General features: G+C 40.5%; 1 protein-coding gene across 1 annotated transcript in view; it reads right to left on the bottom strand.

Moving 5' to 3' along the window:
• Positions 1–19,911, bottom strand: part of LOC126087504 (phospholipid-transporting ATPase ABCA3-like) — a 188,787-nt gene that overhangs the window by 143,221 nt on the left and 25,655 nt on the right. The window contains exons 2-5 of the mRNA XM_049905035.1: positions 17,136–17,222; positions 16,539–16,803; positions 13,856–13,983; positions 11,680–11,830 (exon numbers count right to left, since the gene is read on the bottom strand). Coding sequence (XP_049760992.1) covers positions 11,680–11,830; positions 13,856–13,983; positions 16,539–16,803; positions 17,136–17,195 — 604 coding nt within the window. The 5' untranslated portion in view covers positions 17,196–17,222. The remainder of the gene's footprint in view (positions 1–11,679; positions 11,831–13,855; positions 13,984–16,538; positions 16,804–17,135; positions 17,223–19,911) is intronic.

The raw sequence follows: 19,911 nt of genomic DNA, 5'->3' as shown, positions 1-19,911 counted from the left end.
AAAGATGAAAAAATTGAAGACTTTTACCAACTTCTGCTGTCTGAAATTGATCAAACATACAATCAGGATGCACTGGTAATTACTGGTGATTGGAATGTGGAAGTTGGAAACAAAGAAGAAGGATTGGTAGTTTGAAAATAAGGCCTGGTGATAGACATGATGCTGGAGATTGCATGATAGAATTTTGTAAGACCAACGACTTCTACATTGCAAATACCTTTTTTCACCAACATGAACAGCTACTATACACGTGGACTTCATCAGATGGACTACACAGGAATTAAATTGACTATATCTGTGGAAAGTGATGATGGAAAAGCTCAATATCATCAGTCAGAACAAGGCCTGGGGCCAGCTGCAGAACAGACCATCAATTGTTCCTACGCAAGCTCAAGCTGAAACTGAACAAAATTAGAACAAGTCCACAAGAGCCAAAGTATGACCTTGAGCATATGCCACTTGAGCTCAGGGACCATCTCAAGAATAGATTTGATGCACTGAACATTAACGGCCGAAGACCAGACAAGTTGTGGAAAGATATCAAGGACACCATACATGAAGAAAGCAAAAAATCATTAAAAAGACAGGAAAGAAAGAAAAGACCTAAATAGATGTCAAAAGAGACTCTGAAACTTGCTCTTGAACATCAAGTACCTAGAGCAAACAGAAGAAATGATGAAGTTAAAGAAGTGAACAGAAGATTTCAAAGGACTGCTCGAGAAGACAAAGTATTATAATGACACGTGCTAGAGTTAGAAAACCATCAGGGAGGAATAGGCATTTCTCAAGCTAAAAGAAGTGAAGAAAAAAAATCCAGGCCTCAAGTTGCAATACTGAAGGATTCTACAGGGAAAATATTAACCAATGCAGGAAGCATCAAAAGAAGATGAAAGGAATACAGAGTCACTATACCAAAAGGAATTGGCTGATGTTCAACCATTTCAGGAGGTAGCATATGATCAGGAACAGATGGTACTGAAGGAAGAATTCCAAGCTCCATTGGAGGCATTCGCAAAAAACAAGGCTCCAAGAATTAATGGAATATCAATCAAGACGTTTCAACAGATGGATGCAGTGCTGAAAGCACTCACTCATCTATGCCAAGAAATCTGGAAGGCAGCTACCTGGCCAGCCAACTGGAAGAGATCCATATTTATGCCTATTCCCAAGAAAGGTGATCCAACCCAATACGGAAATTATCAAACAACATCATTAATATCACTCGTAAGTAAAATTTTGCTGAAGATTATTCAAAAGTGGCTGCAGCGGGAGCAGAGCCAAGATGGTGGACTAGGCAGACGCTACCTCGGAGCCCTCTTACAACAAAAACACGGAAAAACAAGTGAATCGATCACATACATAACAATCTACGAACCCTGAACAACAAACACAGATTTAGAGACAGAGAACAAACTAATACGGGGAAGCAGCGATTGTTTTCAGAGCCTGGAGCCAGCGTACCAGTCAGGTGCGGCACAAGCACAGAGAGCTGCTCCACCCCCCTGAACTAACCCCAGGAGGGGAACCAGCCGGTTCCGCGGGCGGCGTGGGACGCAGCCGGTAGAAGAAGTCCCCGGGAGGCAGTGACTGGTCTTGGAACGGGGAGAGCAGCATCCCAGCCAGGGAACCATCCCACCAGGATTTGGACTGGACGCAGGTATGGCATAAACACGGAGAGCTGCTCCACCCCCCTGAACTAACCCCGGAAGGGGGCCCAGCTGGGTCGCACGGGCGGCGTGGGACGCACCCGGTAGGAGAAGTCCCTGGGAGGCAGCGACTGGTATTGGAGCGGGGAGCACAGCGTCCCAGCCGGGATACTCGGTCACGGCACAAGCACGGGGAGCTGCTCCACCCACCTGAACTAACCCCGGGAGGCGGCCCAACTGGTTCTCGGAGGCGGCACGGCAACGCGGCTGGAGGGACGAGAAATCCCCGGGAGGCAGAGACTGATTTTGGAGTCGAGAGTGCACCGTCCCAGTAGGGGAGCCTTGACGCTGGGCGTGGGGCTGGAAGCAGAGGATCTGACCTTGACTCCAGCGGGCCAGACCCACCGGGGGCAATCTCCACACAGCCAGCACACATAGGCGACGCGCCCCGCGGGAATCTCAGATATAATAGTCATTCCAAGCAAGACAAGCAACTCTGGCTATATTCTGAAGTGCTACTCTCCTATCTCTCTGTTCCCTCCCCCACCCTCCCCAGGCGGCTTCATTAACATCCAAATAGCCTGAGCCAGAGGGAAAACTCTGATAGGGATCTGACTCCATTTTTTTTTTAGCGGATTTTCTGGAAAAACTAGTTTCCCAGTGATGGCTCGGAGACAACAATCCATATCAAACCACTTAAAGAAGCAGACCATGACAGCTTCTCCAACCCCCCAAACAAAAGAATCGAAATCTTTCCCAAATGAAGATACAATCCTGGAATTATCAGATACAGAATATAAAAAACTAATTTACAGAATGCTTCAAGACATCACAAATGAAATAAGGCAAACTGCAGAAAAAGCCAAGGAACACACTGATAAAACTGTTGAAGAACTCAAAAAGATTATTCAAGAACATAGTGGAAAAATTAATAAGTTGCAAGAATCCATAGAGAGACAGCATGTAGAAATCCAAAAGATTAACAATAAAATTACAGAATTAGACAACGCAATAGGAAGTCAGAGAAGCAGACTCGAACAATTAGAATGTAGACTGGGACATCTGGAGGACCAGGGAATCAACACCAACATAGCTGAAAAAAAATCAGATAAAAGAATTAAAAAAATGAAGAAACCCTAAGAATCATGTGGGACTCTATCAAGAAGGATAACCTGCGGGTGATTGGAGTCCCAGAACACGGAGGGGGGACAGAAAGCACAGAGAAAATAGTTGAAGAACTCCTGACACAAAACTTCCCTGACATCATGAAAGACGAAAGGATATCTATCCAAGATGCTCATCGAACCCCATTTAAGATTGATCCAAAAAGAAAAACACCAAGACATATTATCATCAAACTCACCAAAACCAAAGATAAACAGAAAATTTTAAAAGCAACCAGGGAGAAAAGAAAGGTTTCCTTCAAGGGAGAATCAATAAGAATAAGTTCAGACTACTCAGCAGAAACCATGCAGGCAAGAAGGGAATGGGACGACATATACAGAACACTGAAGGAGAAAAACTGCCAGCCAAGGATCATATATCCACCAAAACTCTCTCTGAAATATGAAGGCACAATTAAGATATTTACAGATAAACACAAGTTTAGAGAATTTGCAAAAACCAAACCAAAGCTACAAGAAATACTAAAGGATATTGTTTGGTCAGAGAACCAATAATATCAGATATCAGCACAACACAAGGTCACAAAACAGAACGTCCTCATATCAACTCAAATAGGGAAATCACAAAAACAAACAAATTAAGATTAATTAAAAAAAAAATACACATAACAGGGAATCATGGAAGTCAATAGGTAAAAGATCAAAATAATCAAAAAGAGGGACTAAATACAGGAGGCATTGAACTGCCACATGGAGAGTGATACAAGGCGATATAGAACAATACAAGTTAGGTTTTTACTTAGAAAAATAGGGGTAAATAATAAGGTAACCACAAAAAGGTATAACAACTCTATAACTCAAGATAAAAGCCAAGAAAAACGTAACGACTCAACTAACATAAAGTCAAACACTATGAAAATGAGGATCTCACAATTTACTAAGAAAAACGCCTCAGCACAAAAAAGTATGTGGAAAAATGAAATAGTCAACAACACACATAAAAAGGCATCAAAATGACAGCACTAAAAACTTATTTATCTATAATTACGCTGAATGTAAATGGACTAAATGCACCAATAAAGAGACAGAGAGTCACAGACTGGATAAAGAAACATGATCCATCTATATGCTGCCTACAAGAGACACACCTTAGACTTAGAGACACAAACAAACTAAAACTCAATGGATGGAAAAAAATATATCAAGCAAACAATAAGCAAAAAAGAAGAGGAGTAGCAATATTAATTTCTGACAAAATAGACGTTAGACTTAAATCCACCACAAAGGATAAAGAAGGACAGTATATAATGATAAAAGGGACAATTGATCAGGAAGACATAACCATATTAAATATTTATGCACCCAATGACAGGGCTGCAAGATACATAAATCAAATTTTAACAGAATTGAAAAGTGAGATAGATACCTCCACAATTATAGTAGGAGACTTCAACACACCACTTTCGGAGAAGGACAGGACATCCAGTAAGAAGCTCAATAGAGACACGGAAGATCTAATTACAACGATCAACCAACTTGACCTCATTGACTTATACAGAACTCTCCACCCAACTGCTGCAAAATATACTTTTTTTTCTAGTGCACATGGAACATTCTCTAGAATAGACCACATATTAGGTCATAAAACAAACCTTTGCAGAGTCCAAAACATCGAAATATTACAAAGCATCTTCTCAGACCACAAGGCAATAAAACTAGAGATCAATAACAGAAAAACCAGGGAAAAGAAATCAAATACTTGGAAAATGAACAATACCCTCCTGAAAAAAGACTGGGTTATAGAAGACATCAAGGAGGGAATGAGGAAATTCTTAGAAAGCAACGAGAATGAAAATACTTCCTATCAAACCCTCTGGGACACAGCAAAAGCAGTGCTCAGAGGCCAATTTATATCGATAAATGCACACATGCAAAAAGAAGAAAGAGCCAAAATCAGAGAACTGTCCCGACAACTTGAACAAATAGAAAGTGAGCAACAAAAGAACCCATCAGGCACCAGAAGAAAACAAATAATAAAAATTAGAGCTGAACTAAATGAATTAGAGAACAGAAGAACAATTGAAAGAATTAACAAAGCCAAAAGCTGGTTCTTTGAAAAAATTAACAAAATTGATAAACCATTGGCTAGACTGACTAAAGAAAAACAGGAAAGGAAACAAATAACCCGAATAAGAAACGAGAAGGACCACATCACAACAGAACCAAATGAAATTAAAAGAATCATTTCAGATTATTATGAAAAATTGTACTCTAACAAATTTGCAAACCTAGAAGAAATGGATAAATTCCTGGAAAAACACTACCTACCTAAACTAACACATTCAGAAGTAGAACAACTAAATAGACCCATAACAAAAAAAGAGATTGAAACGGTAATCAAAAAACTCTCAACAAAAAAAAGCCCTGGCCCGGACGGCTTCACTGCAGAGTTCTACCAAACTTTCAGAGAAGACTTAACACCACTACTACTAAAGGTATTTCAAAGCATAGAAAATGACGGAATACTACCCAACTCATTCTATGAAGCCACCATCTCCCTGATACCAAAACCAGGTAAAGACATTACAAAAAAAGAAAATTATAGACCTATATCCCTCATGAACATTGATGCAAAAATCCTCAACAAAATTCTAGCCAATAGAATCCAACAACACAGAAAAAAATAATTCACCATGATCAAGTGGGATTTATACCAGGTATGCAAGGCTGGTTTAATATCAGAAAAACCATTAATGTAATCCATCACATAAATAAAACAAAAGACAAAAACCACATGATCTTATCAATTGATGCAGAAAAGGCATTTGACGAAGTCCAACACCCAATTATGATAAAAACTCTTACCAAAATAGGAATTGAAGGAAAATTCCTCAACATAATAAAGGGCATCTATGCAAAGCCAACAGCCAATATCACTCTAAATGGAGAGAACCTGAAAGCATTTCCCTTGAGAACAGGAACCAGACAAGGATGCCCTTTATCACCGCTCTTATTCAACATCGTGCTGGAAGTCCTAGCCAGGGCAATTAGGCTAGACAAAGAAATAAAAGGTATCCGGATTGGCAAGGAAGAAGTAAAGTTATCACTATTTGCAGATGACATGATTATATACACAGAAAACCCTAAGGAATCCTCCAGAAAACTACTGAAACTAATAGAAGAGTTTGGCAGAGTCTCAGGTTATAAAATAAACATACAAAAATCACTTGGATTCCTCTACATCAACAAAAAGAACACCGAAGAGGAAATCACCAAATCAATACCATTCCCAGTAGCCCCCAAGAAGATAAGATACTTAGGAATAAATCTTACCAAGGATGTAAAAGACCTATACAAAGAAAACTACAAAGCTCTACTACAAGAAATTCAAAAGGACATACTTAAGTGGAAAAATATACCTTGCTCATGGATAGGAAGACTTAACATAGTAAAAATGTCTATTCTACCCAAAGCCATCTATACATTTAACGCACTTCTGATCCAAATTCCAATGTCATATTTTAAGGGGATAGAGAAACAAATCACCAATTTCATATGGAAGGGAAAGAAGCCTCGGATAAGCAAAGCATTACTGAAAAAGAAGAAGAAAGTGGGAGGCCTCACTTTACCTGATTTCAGAACCTATTATACAGCCACAGTAGTCAAAACAGCCTGGTACTGGTACAACAACAGGCACATAGACCAATGGAACAGAATTGAGAACCCAGACATAGATCCATCCACGTATGAGCAGCTGATATTTGACAAAGGACCAGTGTCAATTACTTGGGGAAAAGAAAGCCTTTTTAGCAAATGGTGCTGGCATAACTGGATATCCATTTGCAAAAAAATGAAACAGGACCCATACCTTACACCATGCACAAAAACTAACTCCAAGTGGATCAAAGACCTAAACATAAAGACTAAAACGATAAAGATCATGGAAGAAAAAATAGGCACAACCCTAGGAGCCCTAATACAAGGCATAAACAGAATACAAAACATTACCAAAAACGATGAAGAGAAACCCGATAACTGGGAGCTCCTAAAAATCAAACACCTATGCTCATCTAAAGACTTCACCAAAAGAGTAAAAAGACCACCTACAGACTGGGAAAGAATTTTCAGCTATGACATCTCCAACCAGCGCCTGATCTCTAAAATCTACATGATTCTGTCAAAACTCAACCACAAAAAGACAAACAACCCAATCAAAAAGTGGGCAAAGGATATGAACACACATTTCACTAAAGAAGATATTCAGGCAGCCAACAGATACATGAGAAAATGCTCACGATCATTAGCCGTTAGAGAAATGCAAATTAAAACTACGATGAGATTCCATCTCACACCGGCAAGGCTGGCATTAATCCAAAAAACACAAAATAATAAATGTTGGAGAGGCTGTGGAGAGATTGGAACTCTTATACACTGCTGGTGGGAATGTAAAATGGTACAACCACTTTGGAAATCTATCTGGCGTTATCTTAAACAGTTAGAAATAGAACTACCATACAACCCAGAAATCCCACTCCTGGGAATATACCCTAGAGATACAAGAGCCTTCATACAAACAGATATATGCACACCCATGTTTATTGCAGCTCTGTTTACAATAGCAGAAAGTTGGAAGCAACCAAGGTGTCCATCAACGGATGAATGGATAAATAAATTGTGGTATATTCACACAATGAATACTACGCATCGATAAAGAACAGTGACGAATCTGTGAAACATTTCATAACATGGAGGAACCTGGAAGGCATTATGCTGAGCGAAATTAGTCAGAGGCAAAAGGACAAATATTGTATAAGACCACTATTATAAGATCTTGAGTAATAGTAAACCTGAGAAGAACACATACTTTTGTGGTTACGAGGGGGGGAGGGAGGGAGGGTGGGAGAGGGTTTTTTATTGATTAATCAGTAGATAAGAAATGCTTTAGGTGAAGGGAAAGACAACACTCAATACATGGAAGGTCAGCTCAATTGGACTGGACCAAAAGCAAAGAAGTTGCCGGGATAAAATGAATGCTTCAAAGGTCAGCGGAGCAAGGGCGGGGGTCTGGGGAACATGGTTTGCGGGGACTTCTAAGTCAATTGGCCAAATAATTCTATTATGAAATCATTCTGCATCCCACTTTGAAATGTGGCATCTGGGGTCTTAAATGCTAACAAGCGGCCATCTAAGATGCAGCAATTGGTCTCAACCCACCTGGAACAAAGGAAAATGAAGAACACCAAGGCCACACGACAACTAAGAGCCCAAGAGACAGAAAGGGCCACATGAACCACAGACCTACATCATCCTGAGACCAGAAGAACTAGTTGGTGCCCGGCCACAATCGATGACTGCCCTGACAGGGAGCACAGCAGAGGACCCCTGAGGGAGCAGGAGATCAGTGGGATACAGACCCCAAATTCTCATAAAAAGACCAAACTTAATGGTCTGACTGAGACTAGAGGAATCCCGGCGGCCATGGTCCCCAGACCTTCTGTTGGCACAGGACAGGAACCATTCCCGAAGACAACTCATCAGACATGAAAGGGACTGGTCAGCGGGTAGGAGAGAGATGCTGATGAAGAGTGAGCTAATTATATCAGGTGGACACTTGAGATTCTGTTGGCAACTCTTGTCTGGAGGGGGGATGGGAGGATAGAGAGAGAGAGAAGCCGGCAAAATTGTCACGAAAGGAGAGACTGAAAGGGCCGACTCAAGAAGGAGAGAGCAAGTGGGAGTAGGGAGTGAGATGTATGTAAACTTATATGTGACAGACTGATTGGATTTCTAAACGTTCACTTGAAGCTTAATAAAAGTTAAAAAAAAAAAAAGTGGCTGCAGCGCTACATTGACAGGGAACTGCCAGAAATTCAAGCTGGATTCGGAAGAGGAGGTTGAACTAGGGATATCATTGCTTACGTCATTTGGATCCTGGCTGAAAGCAGAGAATACCAGAAAGATGTTTACCTATATTTTATTGATTATGCAAAGGCATTTGACTGTGTGGATCATAACAAATTATGGATAACACTATGAGGAATGAAAATTCCAGGACACTTAATTGTGCTCATGAGGAGCCTGTATGTGGATCAAGAAGCAGTTTTTTTAACAGAACAAGGGGATGCTGTGCGGTTTAAAGTCAGGAAAGATATGCCTCAGGGTTGTATCCTTTCACCAGACTTATTCAATCTGTATGCCGAGCAAATAAGCCCAGGAACTGGACTATATGAACAAGAACGTGGCATTAGGATTAGAGGAAGACTCGTTAACAACCTGTGTTATGCAGATGACGCGACCTTGCTTATTGATGAACACTTGAAGCATTTACTGATGAAGATCAAAGACCACAGCCTTCAGTATGGATTCACATCAACATAAAGAAAACAAAAATCCTCACAACTGGACCAATAAGCAACCATCGTGATTAATGAAGAAAAGACTGAAGTTGTCAAAGATTTCATTTTACTTGGATCCACAATCAACACCCACGGAAGCAGCAGTCAAGAAATCAAAAGAAGCATTGCATTGAGCAAATCTGCTGCAAAAGACCTCTTTAAAGTGTTAAAAAGCAAAGATGTCACCTTGAAAACTAAGGTGGGCCTGACCCAAGCCATGGTGTTTTCAATCACCTCATATGCATTTGAAAGCTGGACGATGAATAAGACAGACCAAAGAAGAACTGACGCCTTTGAATTGTGATGTTAGCAAAGAATATTCTACATACCATGGGCTCCCAAAAGAGCGAACAAATCTGTCTTGAAAGAAGTATAACCAGAATGCTCCTTAGAAGCAAGGATGGCGAGATTATATCTCACACACTTTGGACATGTTATTAGCAGGGATCAGTCCCTGGAGACGGACGTGATGCTTGGTAAAGTAGAGGGTCAGCAAAAAAAATGGAAGACCTGAACAGTGGCTGCATCAATGGGCTCAGGCGTAACAATGACTGTGAGGATGGTGTAGGACAGGGCAGCGTTTGCTTCTGTTTTACATAGGGTACTATGAGTCGGAGCAACCTCTATGGCACTTAACAACAACAACATCTCATTGTAGTTTGGAATCAAAGTAAGCACTCAAAAATTTTAGTTATTATTGTCGGAAAAGAACTTAGGAGTAAAAGAGATATTACTTAATAGTAATGTCTTTCTATTTAGGACTATTGTGTAAATCAACACAGAGCCCTGGTGGCACAGGGCTGACAACAAAAATGTCATTAGTTCCATTCCACCAGTCGCACCTTGAAAACCCTATAAAGTGGTTCTACTCTGTCCTACAGGGTCATTGTGAGTCGGAATTGACTCGATGGCAACAGGTACAGTTTTTGGTGTAAATCAAGGTTATATTAAGGTTAAGAGTTTATGGAAACAAGTAGGTAATTCAAAAATAAAAACAGTGCTTAAGTGTTTTAATTAATTCATATATTTTATTTTTACTTCATATCATGTACATATTCAAGTATGTGTACACACAGACACATGCACGTGCACGCCCACGCACACACAATTAGTATCCTCAGTGAACAGGGCTGAGTTAGCCGTGTGCCTTAGTTCATGATACATTGGTTCTTGTGCTTTAACTTGTTTTGTTATTTATTTTCTTATATTCCTATATCCCTGTCCCTCTCCCCTGCCCATTGGCAACCATTCTAATGTGTTTGATGACTATGTTTGTATGTGTTCTTCTAAAATGTGTAGCTATTTTGCTTGCATATATTTTAATTAATGTAAATAAAATTGTGTTATATATTTTATTCACTTAGTTCTATGTTTTTAAGATGCTCTACGTATATGTCTAAATCAATCTTTTTAATCGGTTGCCCTGATTCTCTCCAATTCCTTGCTACCACAACAACACTGCCATGAACATTCTTACAGATCCATAGAGTTTCTTTAGGGTCTTTCCCTAGGAGCATATTCTTAATTTGATTACCACTGACAGACAACAACGTATGCATCCTCCCTTTAGCAGGGCATTTGGGTTTCTACATCCTCACATCCTTGGCAAATTTTAGTATTTTCCAGCTTTCTGATTTTTTTTACCAGACTGATTCTTGTAAGGTAATACCCCAGACTAAGCTCACAATGAAGCAACATAAATTGGAAAAGACACCAGATTCCTTTTTAAATGTTATGGCTGGAAAAACAATGTACAAAATATAACACACAACACAATCTATCCAACTAACATAGTAACTGCTTTCATATTTGGACATCTATTCCAGTTTTGTGCTAATGAATATGTAGTAGTTATAATTTCATAATAGAGTTCTGGACTTTGCTTTTTCAGAAAATTTCACGATGATTATTTTTAATGACTGCACAATGGTCTGTCAAGTTATATTTCATAATTTTGTTAGTCATTTACCTTGTTTAAAGATGTAGGTTGTTTCAAATTTTTAAGAAAGATGCTGAATTATTTCTTTCATTGAATAATTTCCTCAAGGTAGTTTGCATTATTGTTGGTAAAAACAAGGCCCCACACTAAAGACTTTTTAATGGCAGTTTGTATAATAAATTTTAAATTAAAAATTACTATGGTTATATTAATAACTGTTCATCAACCCAACAGAATAACATACCGTTATAATGAATCAGGCTGTGTCAGTCACTAGAAATGTGTACGTTAGGTCTTTCAAGTCAAAATTTCACAAGTAAATCTACTAAAATATAAGAATATACAATGGTAATGATCAATAAAGAATAAAAGGTTATATAAATACCTTGTTCAAATATACAGGATTTTTTGAAAAGTGTTTTGGACACTGAAAATTTAAATTAAAAAAATCACCCATGGTAAGTTAAAAACAAACAGCTTTCATCACAAGGTTGAACAAATATAAGTATAAATATGCACCGTCCCTTACTACACAACTGGGATATTAAAATAAGTATGCTTAAGGTTTTGCTTACCAGGCGCTCCCCCAGTAGCGTCACCTTTGACTCTGGGTCCTACAGAAGAACTCCATGGAAAGAGAAAAGCTGTATTCCAGCTTCTAACAAAAAACTGATTCGCAAAAGTACTGTTCCTCTGCAAACAACTAAAGCGCAGATAATATTTTACCTAGAAAGACAATAGAAACAAACAATATCTATAAACTCCCCCCCAAAAAATTGATCAAAAATGAGAGACAAAATGAAGTTAAAGTGCAAAAGGGAATATGTGATTTGGGAGGTGGTCTAACAGTGCCAAAGTGGATTCTGAACATCAGAAGTGAGAGTACGAGCTCACGTGCTCTGGCCATGTGTCATCTAAGTCTGCTTCCTTTAAATCTGTCCTCTCTCAAGTTCATGACATTTTTTATTTAAGTGTCAACAACACTTGGATGTATATTGCAGGTCTGCAGTAAGCAAATATGGTGGCACCTTACATATTACTATGAATGTATTTTTTCCTAAACAGACAGCTGGCATGTATACCGAAATGAAATACACCAACGGGTGTTATTCATTTCTCCTCCCATTATGTTATTCAAGTGTCCTGGGACAACAATCTCTTCCTCTTCTAAAAGTGACCGTAAATAATAAAGAATCCTACAGGAGAACAGAGGAGGAATGCGATGAAATGTAAATTCGGAATGCTGCGTATTTTAATTATTAAATGAAAAGATAATTCCAGAGAGCTGAGTAAACCTCAAGGTACATCACTCTGGGCCTAAGCAGCTTCATAAGTCAACAAATAATACACCAAAAGTTGCCCAAAGTCAGAAGGGTCAGACTAGAAAAATCAGTAAGATCATCAGGGAAAGGTCTAGTTAAAAACACATATTTAGTTATCAAGATAAAAAATTTTAGGCACTTACTAGGTAACATGATCAAGGATTAAGCCATAGTCCCTGTGCCTCAAGGAGATCAAATTCTGGCTGAGGAAACATATATTTTTATAATATAGTAAAATTCAGTGATAGAGATATGTATAGGGTATAATGAGAGTATGACAGAAGAAAGGAGTGGGTGTGGTCAGGCGAGACTGTACAAGGAGTCACAGCAGCAGAGTCTTAAAGGATAAGTAAGAGTAAGCCAAGTGAAAGGGGCAGGGACAGGGAGATGATACAAGGCAGAGGAGGATGAAAGTCAAAGCCGTACCCAAAACATTTTGACCAAGCTCTTTGCGCATTGCTGAGCCTACACCAGCATCAGCCTACACTGAGTCAGTAATTTGAGGGAAGTGGACACATATGGAAAGACTGAGGCAGTGCTGGACAGAATAAAAAGGTACCTACAGCCCTAAGTGGTTTCCTTACCTTTTCCTTCCATTGATAGCTATCTCTATCCTAAATGCAGAATTTGGCTCCATGCATGTATATACTATAACCTATTGCCATTGAATCGATTCCGACTCATAGCGACTCTACAGGACAGAGTAGAATTGCCCCATAACATTTCCAAGGAGCAGCTGGTGGGATTCAAACTGCCGACCTTTTGGTTAGCAGCCAAGCTCTTAAGCACTGCACCACCAGGGGTCCATATATACCATATTTTGGTTATTTCCCTCAACACCAGGTAACATGTCTGTAGGATCTAATAAAGAGACATCAAGTCAAAGCACTGTCCTTCTCTCTTCTCCTTGTGGGCTGCTATCAGAATCTTCCTTGGTGTCTGCAGATTCCATAATTCTGATTCAGCCTGGCTAAGCCTTAGAGTTATTTTCTAGATTTTGCTGTAGGAGAGAAATTACATGTTTCACTCAAAAAAGGACATTTTCCATGTTGGGATCCCTGCTGGCGAAGATGTATCTGCTTTATCACGTCAGGTCCACTGACCTTGGAAATGTGTATTTACTTCATCATCATCTGCAGGGCTGGAGGCAGCTGCCATGTCAGATACAGCAGTAAAAGTAATATCCTAGTTGTCACTGTTTCTCATAATTCAGTGGTAGGCAGTGAATACAATTCTTTCCTCATCAGCACTGGCGAAAGTGCACAGATGCTGAAGTTAATTAAATTTGGATTCAAACTCCTGCTCTGCCAATGTACAAGCACTATGATCTTGGGCAAGTTAATTTCCCCACATACAATGATACCTCTACTTCATTAAATTCCTGGAACTGGAAGTACAATTACAAGGCTTCTACACAAAACTTTCTCACCTGAAGGGGCAGGGGATCATTGCTATCTTTGAACTCATGGTCAAAAACAACAGCAGCAAACATTTTTTTAGAGTTATTTTCATACTTAAGGTGCTCCTCAAAATCGCTTTCTGAAGAAAAGCCTTGAACTGTAGAGAGACAAAAACATGTGAGTTGGCCACACAAAGGAAAAACCTCTGAAAGCCCTCCTATCTGTAAGACAGACTACGGTTTTACATGGATGAAAGGCTATCAAAATAAATTTCACAACAATGTTGCTCAAATATCAGCCCAGCAAACTACTTAATTAATATTTGGAGTGCACAACAATTTTTAGGAGTTTTAAAAACTTTTATCACAAGTTCAAAATAATAATTGCTGTAATAACTGCACATTAAAGTACACTTCAACATGAACCAGAGACCTACATCATCCTGAGACCAGAAGAACTAGTTGGTGCCCGGCCACAATCGATGACTGCCCTGACAGGGAGCGCAACAGAGAACTCCTGAGGGAGCAGGAGATCAGTGGGATGCAGACCCCAAATTCTCATAAAAAGACCATACTTGATGGTCTGACTGAGACTAGAGGAATCCCGGCAGCCATGGTCCCCAGACCTTCTGTTGGCACAGGACAGGAACCACCCCCGAAGACAACTCATCAGACATGAAAGGGACTGGTCAGCGGGTGGGAGAGAGATGCTGATGAAGAGTGAGCTAATTAAATCAGGTGGACACTTGAGAGTGTGTTGGCAACTCTTGTCTGGAGGGGGGATGGGAGGATAGAGAGAGAGGGAAGCTGGCAAAATTGTCATGAAAGGAGAGACTGAAAGGGCTGACTCAATAGGGGGAGAGTAAGTGGGAGTAGGGAGTAAGATGTATGTAAACTTATATGTGACAGACTGATTGGATTTGTAAACGTTCACTTGAAGCTTCATAAAAGTTAATTAAAAAAAAAAGTACACTTCAATATGAGGGATGCTTCAAACTCTTTCTGAAATTTCCATCTTGAAGGAAAATAAGAACAAAATTAATCAATGTAGCCTATGCAAAGTCATAAACATGGGAATCTATAATGTCTGAATAAAAAACACCCAGAATTTAGAGAATGCAACCACTTTACAAGTTCAATTGGCTTAACATAGTTTATAAAGAAAATGTTATGTATTCTACTTTGGTGAGTAGCATCTGGGACCTTAAAAGCCTGTAAGCACCCATCTAAGATACTCCACTGGTCTCACCCCTTCAGGAGCAAGGGAGAATAAAGAAAACTAAAGACACAAGTGAAAGATTAGTCCAAAGGACTAATGGACCACAACTACCACCAGACTGAGTTCAGTATGGCTACCATCAATGACTGCTCTGAAAGGGAGCACAATAGAGGGTCCTGGACAGAGGTGCAGACAGATGTGGAACAAAATTCTAACTCACAAAAAAAGACTTGGCTGACAGAGCCTGGAGAAACCTGAGAGTACAGCCCCTAGACACCCTTTTAGCTCAGTAATGAAGTCACTCCTGATGTTCACCCTTCAGCCGAAGATTAGACAGGCCCAAAAACTAAACAAGACTAATGGGACACACCAGCCCAAGGGCAAGAACTAGAAGGCAGGAGGAGAAAGGAAAGCTGATAAGGGGGAATCCAAGGTCAAGAATGGGAAGTATTGATATGTCGTGGAGTGGTGACCAATGTTACAAAACAATGTGCATTGTTTAATGAAAAGCTAGTTTGTCCTGTAAACCTCCATCTAAAGTACAATAATAAAAAGAAAAAAAAAAAAAAGGTCTGCCTTGAGCGTGATGCTCTTTTAAGATCTATATGGGATCAAATTGACAAAAGCAACTCGAAAGATTTGGTAGGAACTTTAGGGGGGAATGAGGGAGGAACAACTGAGAGAAGGGGGGTGAGAATACGTATCTCTTCCAGTCAGTTGGCTAGGTAGCTGTCTTCCAAATTTCTTGGCATAGACAAGTGAGCACTTCCAGCATTGCATGTGTATGTATGTATGCATATATAGATATATATATATATATACACACACACACATAGAAAAAGAGAGGCAGGAGAAGAACACAGAAACAGGGGAGGGGGAGAAACAGAGACAGAGACTGATTTATTTTTGAAGAATTGGCTCACCCAATTGTGGGGGCTGGCAAATCCAAAATCTGTAAGTCACGCCAGAGGCTGGAAATTCAGGCAGTCTTATGTCCCAGGGGGTGAGGGAGAGAGTTAGGAATTCTAGCAAGATATTTATTTACAGTCTGGAGGCAGAATACTCCTTTGTGCATCCTCCGTTTTTACTCTTGAGTCCTTTAACTAATTAGACGAGGCCTACCCACATTATGCAGGGTAACATGCTTTATTTAAGACCAACTGACTTAGTCACATGTGAATACTTCATAACAACATCTAGACTAATGTTTGACTAAAAAACTGGGCACCGTAGCCTAGCCAAATAAAAAAATTTTTTTTTTTTTAAATAGACACGTAAAATTAACTGTCACAGTCTTTAATGAGGATATATTTTACATGAATTTAACTCTCAAATTGAACAAAGTCCATAATATTATATTTAGGATTAATATCTTGTTATGAGGATGTTGTACAAGATTGTACTTGAGAGGTTAAGGTCCAGTTACAAAGGTTATGGGTGTCTCCTCTAAAACAACTTAATAATTACATTTTTAAAAAAACCTTAATTTCTAACCTTTAAAATCGATGTCTAAATCCCTTTTCACATGTTCAATAATTTCCTTTACCACAACACTTCTGGAAGGCAGATAAGCCAAACGCCATGGGCTTTGAAAAAGGGTGGGACTTCTGAGGAATTCAGGTACATCACTGACAGGCAGAGCAGGGTAACGGAGAGGTCCGGAGTCTTTTGCACCCACAAAGTAGCGTGTCATCAAAAGGATACCAGCAAATAGTAACATCATCAGAATTTCCACAGCTAAAGCAATAAAACGCCGCCTCTGGAAGAGGGGGGGAAACAAAAACAGAATTGTGTTAATTATCCTAAGAGGTCATTAACTTTGCAAATGGCTAGTTCCTTTATATCAACTTTCTTCCAGCTTCACTCTATAATAACAACAGTTCCTTGGGCTGTCTTTTCTGTCCTTTCTACATGTCATTCCGCTATTACTTCACTCTGTGAGTATTCTTTAGATTTGACAGAGATACCCCCAGCCCCGGAACTGAAAAAAATAAAAACAGTGTGAATGAAAATGCAGTGATGGAGTCGTTACAGTTTTCTCCTGTGGCCTCTCAGCCACTGCAACAATTTCCCAAAGCTAGCTCAACCTACCTTTAAAGTAAAATTCTTCCAGAGAAGAACCTCAAATGAGTTTAGTCCTGACAAATCCATTCTTCTAAAAGCAGTGGAAGTTCAACTCTATGGAGGGAGTACAGGTTGAAAAAAAGAAAATTATCTAACAAAATGTAAATTTTGTACAAGTAAGAGGATTATTTCATTATCCTACTTTATTTTGTAATAAAGCTTAAAAGCTTACAACCAAAAAATAATTATTTGAAATAAAGAAAACATTTGAAATGTTTATTACACCTTTAACTTTAATTTTTTCAACATCTTTTGAGCTTCTAATATGTATAAAACACAAAGCAATGACAAAGCAAAGATCATTAAGTGTTGTTGCAAGTTTCCAGGTAAATTTGGCCATTCTTCTTGTTGTGTGCACTCAAGTTGATTCCAACTCATAGAACGGAGTAGAACTGCCTCATAGGGTTTCCTAGGCTGTAATCTTTACAGGAGCAGATCACCAAGTCTTTTCTCCTGCAAAATTGCTCGTGGGTTTGAACTACTGACCTTTTGGTTAGTAGCCAAGTGCTTAAACATTGTGCCACCAGGACTCCTTAATTTGGCCATTAGCTTTTCCAGTTCTGATTAATACAGTAATTAAGAGAGCAGTTAGCATCAGGGAGGGCTGGAGGCCTGGGGCTAGTTGTAGGGGAGGAGGCAGCCACTTTAGAGCCTCAGCAGACAGAGAAGACAGTTACTCAGGAATGGGAGTCCAAAGGGAGGGAAAGCTGTAGATGAGACTAGATCTGGGAAAAGATGTCCTGGGGAAAGCTGTGTTCAAAGTGCCTGCAGGATCCCAGAAGCAGAACAACACTCTGCTGGCTCCTGGAAAGGACACCCCTGACCTCTGTGAGGGTGCTGCCTCTACATGAGCTGAGGGAGCCTAGGGTGCCCTAGTTTGTGTGGAAGGAGGGAAGGCAGTGAGAGACAGGAGGAGGTGGAAAAGACATGAAGGTTCCCACGCCTGAAAGAGAGGACGTGGCCTTGGGCATTTGTTGCCCTGGAAATGATCAGAAAGGAAGACTGTGGGGTACAGGTTGGCTGGGAGGGTAGACCTTGAACTTGCTGATACCAGCACTGCCCTCCCCCCTCCCCCGCCGCCTTTTTTTCATTAGACAAAGGGTTGTGAATCCACCTGGGGATGAGGCCTGGTGTCCTAGAAACTGAATTTAGCTTCACGGGGCTGACAGCTCAGCAACCAGGCCAGGCCAGGTCTGAGTGTCAGGACAGGCCCCTGGTCAGAGATGAGGGGAGAATGAGTGATTCAAGAGGTAGGTGCCATCCTAACTGGTTACTGGGGTGCCACCTAATGTGCCTGACAGGCAGGGGCTGCTGAAGCAGGATGTCTGTGTGTCTGTGGGCAAAACTGACCAATGCCTTATTTTCCAGATGGCATTGCTCCCCTCTGGACTTCCTTCTCTTGGTTTGAAGCTAATCTCTCCTGTGAACTCACTCTGCCCCTCTTCTTTCTGCCTTTAATTTTCTCAATGTTATCCATTCACTTAGGAAAAAAAAAAAAACTGTTTCTGTTAAACGGCTAAGCCTGGGGAAGGACCTGAAGTCCCTATTGGAGGAGGAATTGCTGGTAACAATGAAAGAGGAAAGGCACTCCCCTCTGAGGCTCTGGGGGGCGGGGGGCGGGGTTGGTGAGGCCTCACAGTTTCTGGCCTGTGGAGAGGCTGCGGATTGAATGTGCGGGCCTTGGATAGGCGATGGTACAAGTGGCAAACTACGAAAATGCCTCATAGACCGTGGTTTGTTACTACAGTGTACATCATGGTGATGAGATGGCATGAGGATCAGGAGAAATGGAGCCCATGGCCAGTGTGAGGTGTAGCAGTGCAGGAGGGCAGACCCTGAAGGAGGAAGCCCACCTGAATTGATACCTGCAGACTGAATTTCCAGAGGCTTTTTTTTTTTTTTTTAGGAGGAGGCAGTTCTCCAGAGCCATGTTTCCAGGCCTTGCTCAGGAAGCCCTTTAGTCAGGAGGCTACCATTTAAGTTTTTCAGATGAGCTTATAATGGAGCAATCGTAAAAAAAAAAAGAAAAAAAAGAAATCTAAAGCAGATGCATCCAGCTCCACGGGCCAGTAACAGATGTGCTGCTTTGAACCCAGTGATCCACGCAATGCCAACCTCCAGGCACATGAACGCCAGCAGGCTCCCTTCCTTTTCTGGAGGGTGGAGGTTTTCAGATGTTGCGTCTTCTAAATTGAGCCTTCCTTCACAGCTAGCATATGAAAAAAAATGCTAGCTGTGTGCTATGAACATTGCTTTGAGACGATTCTAAGTCTAAGCTGTAGAACTATTCAATGTTGATGCCACAACGCAGAGTGATGCCTTGTACTCGGAGCTTACAGATGAAGGCCAGCGATCCTCTCACAGTACCTACCTGCCTACCTATTGGTCAAAGGAATTCTTGTTGCAATTTAACCTGTGTGTTGGGGAAAGCTGTTCAAGTTTTAAAAGCCTTAAGCAAAGAGAATATTGAGTTAAGGCAGACTGGCTAATTGGGAGGGTGGGTCACTGTGTTTTGCCGAAGTCTAGGAAACTCTATAGGGCAGTTCTACTCTGTCGTATAGGGTCGCTATGAGTTGGAATCAACTCGACGGCGGTGGGTTTTGGTGGTTAGGGGAGGGTAAAAATTGGTGGTGAACAAATGTGTCTGATAGTGACACCAGCTCTAGTTTGAGCTTTCAGATTTACACTGCAGATTCCTAGCAAAAAGGGATGGTGGATGTACAGGTAAAGCTCTGTGATTCAC

This window comes from Elephas maximus, chromosome 12, assembly GCF_024166365.1.
Source record: "Elephas maximus indicus isolate mEleMax1 chromosome 12, mEleMax1 primary haplotype, whole genome shotgun sequence".
Classification (NCBI taxonomy): domain Eukaryota; kingdom Metazoa; phylum Chordata; class Mammalia; order Proboscidea; family Elephantidae; genus Elephas; species Elephas maximus.
Note: the sequence above shows the minus strand (reverse complement) of the source record. Positions and strands in the feature narration are given on the sequence as shown.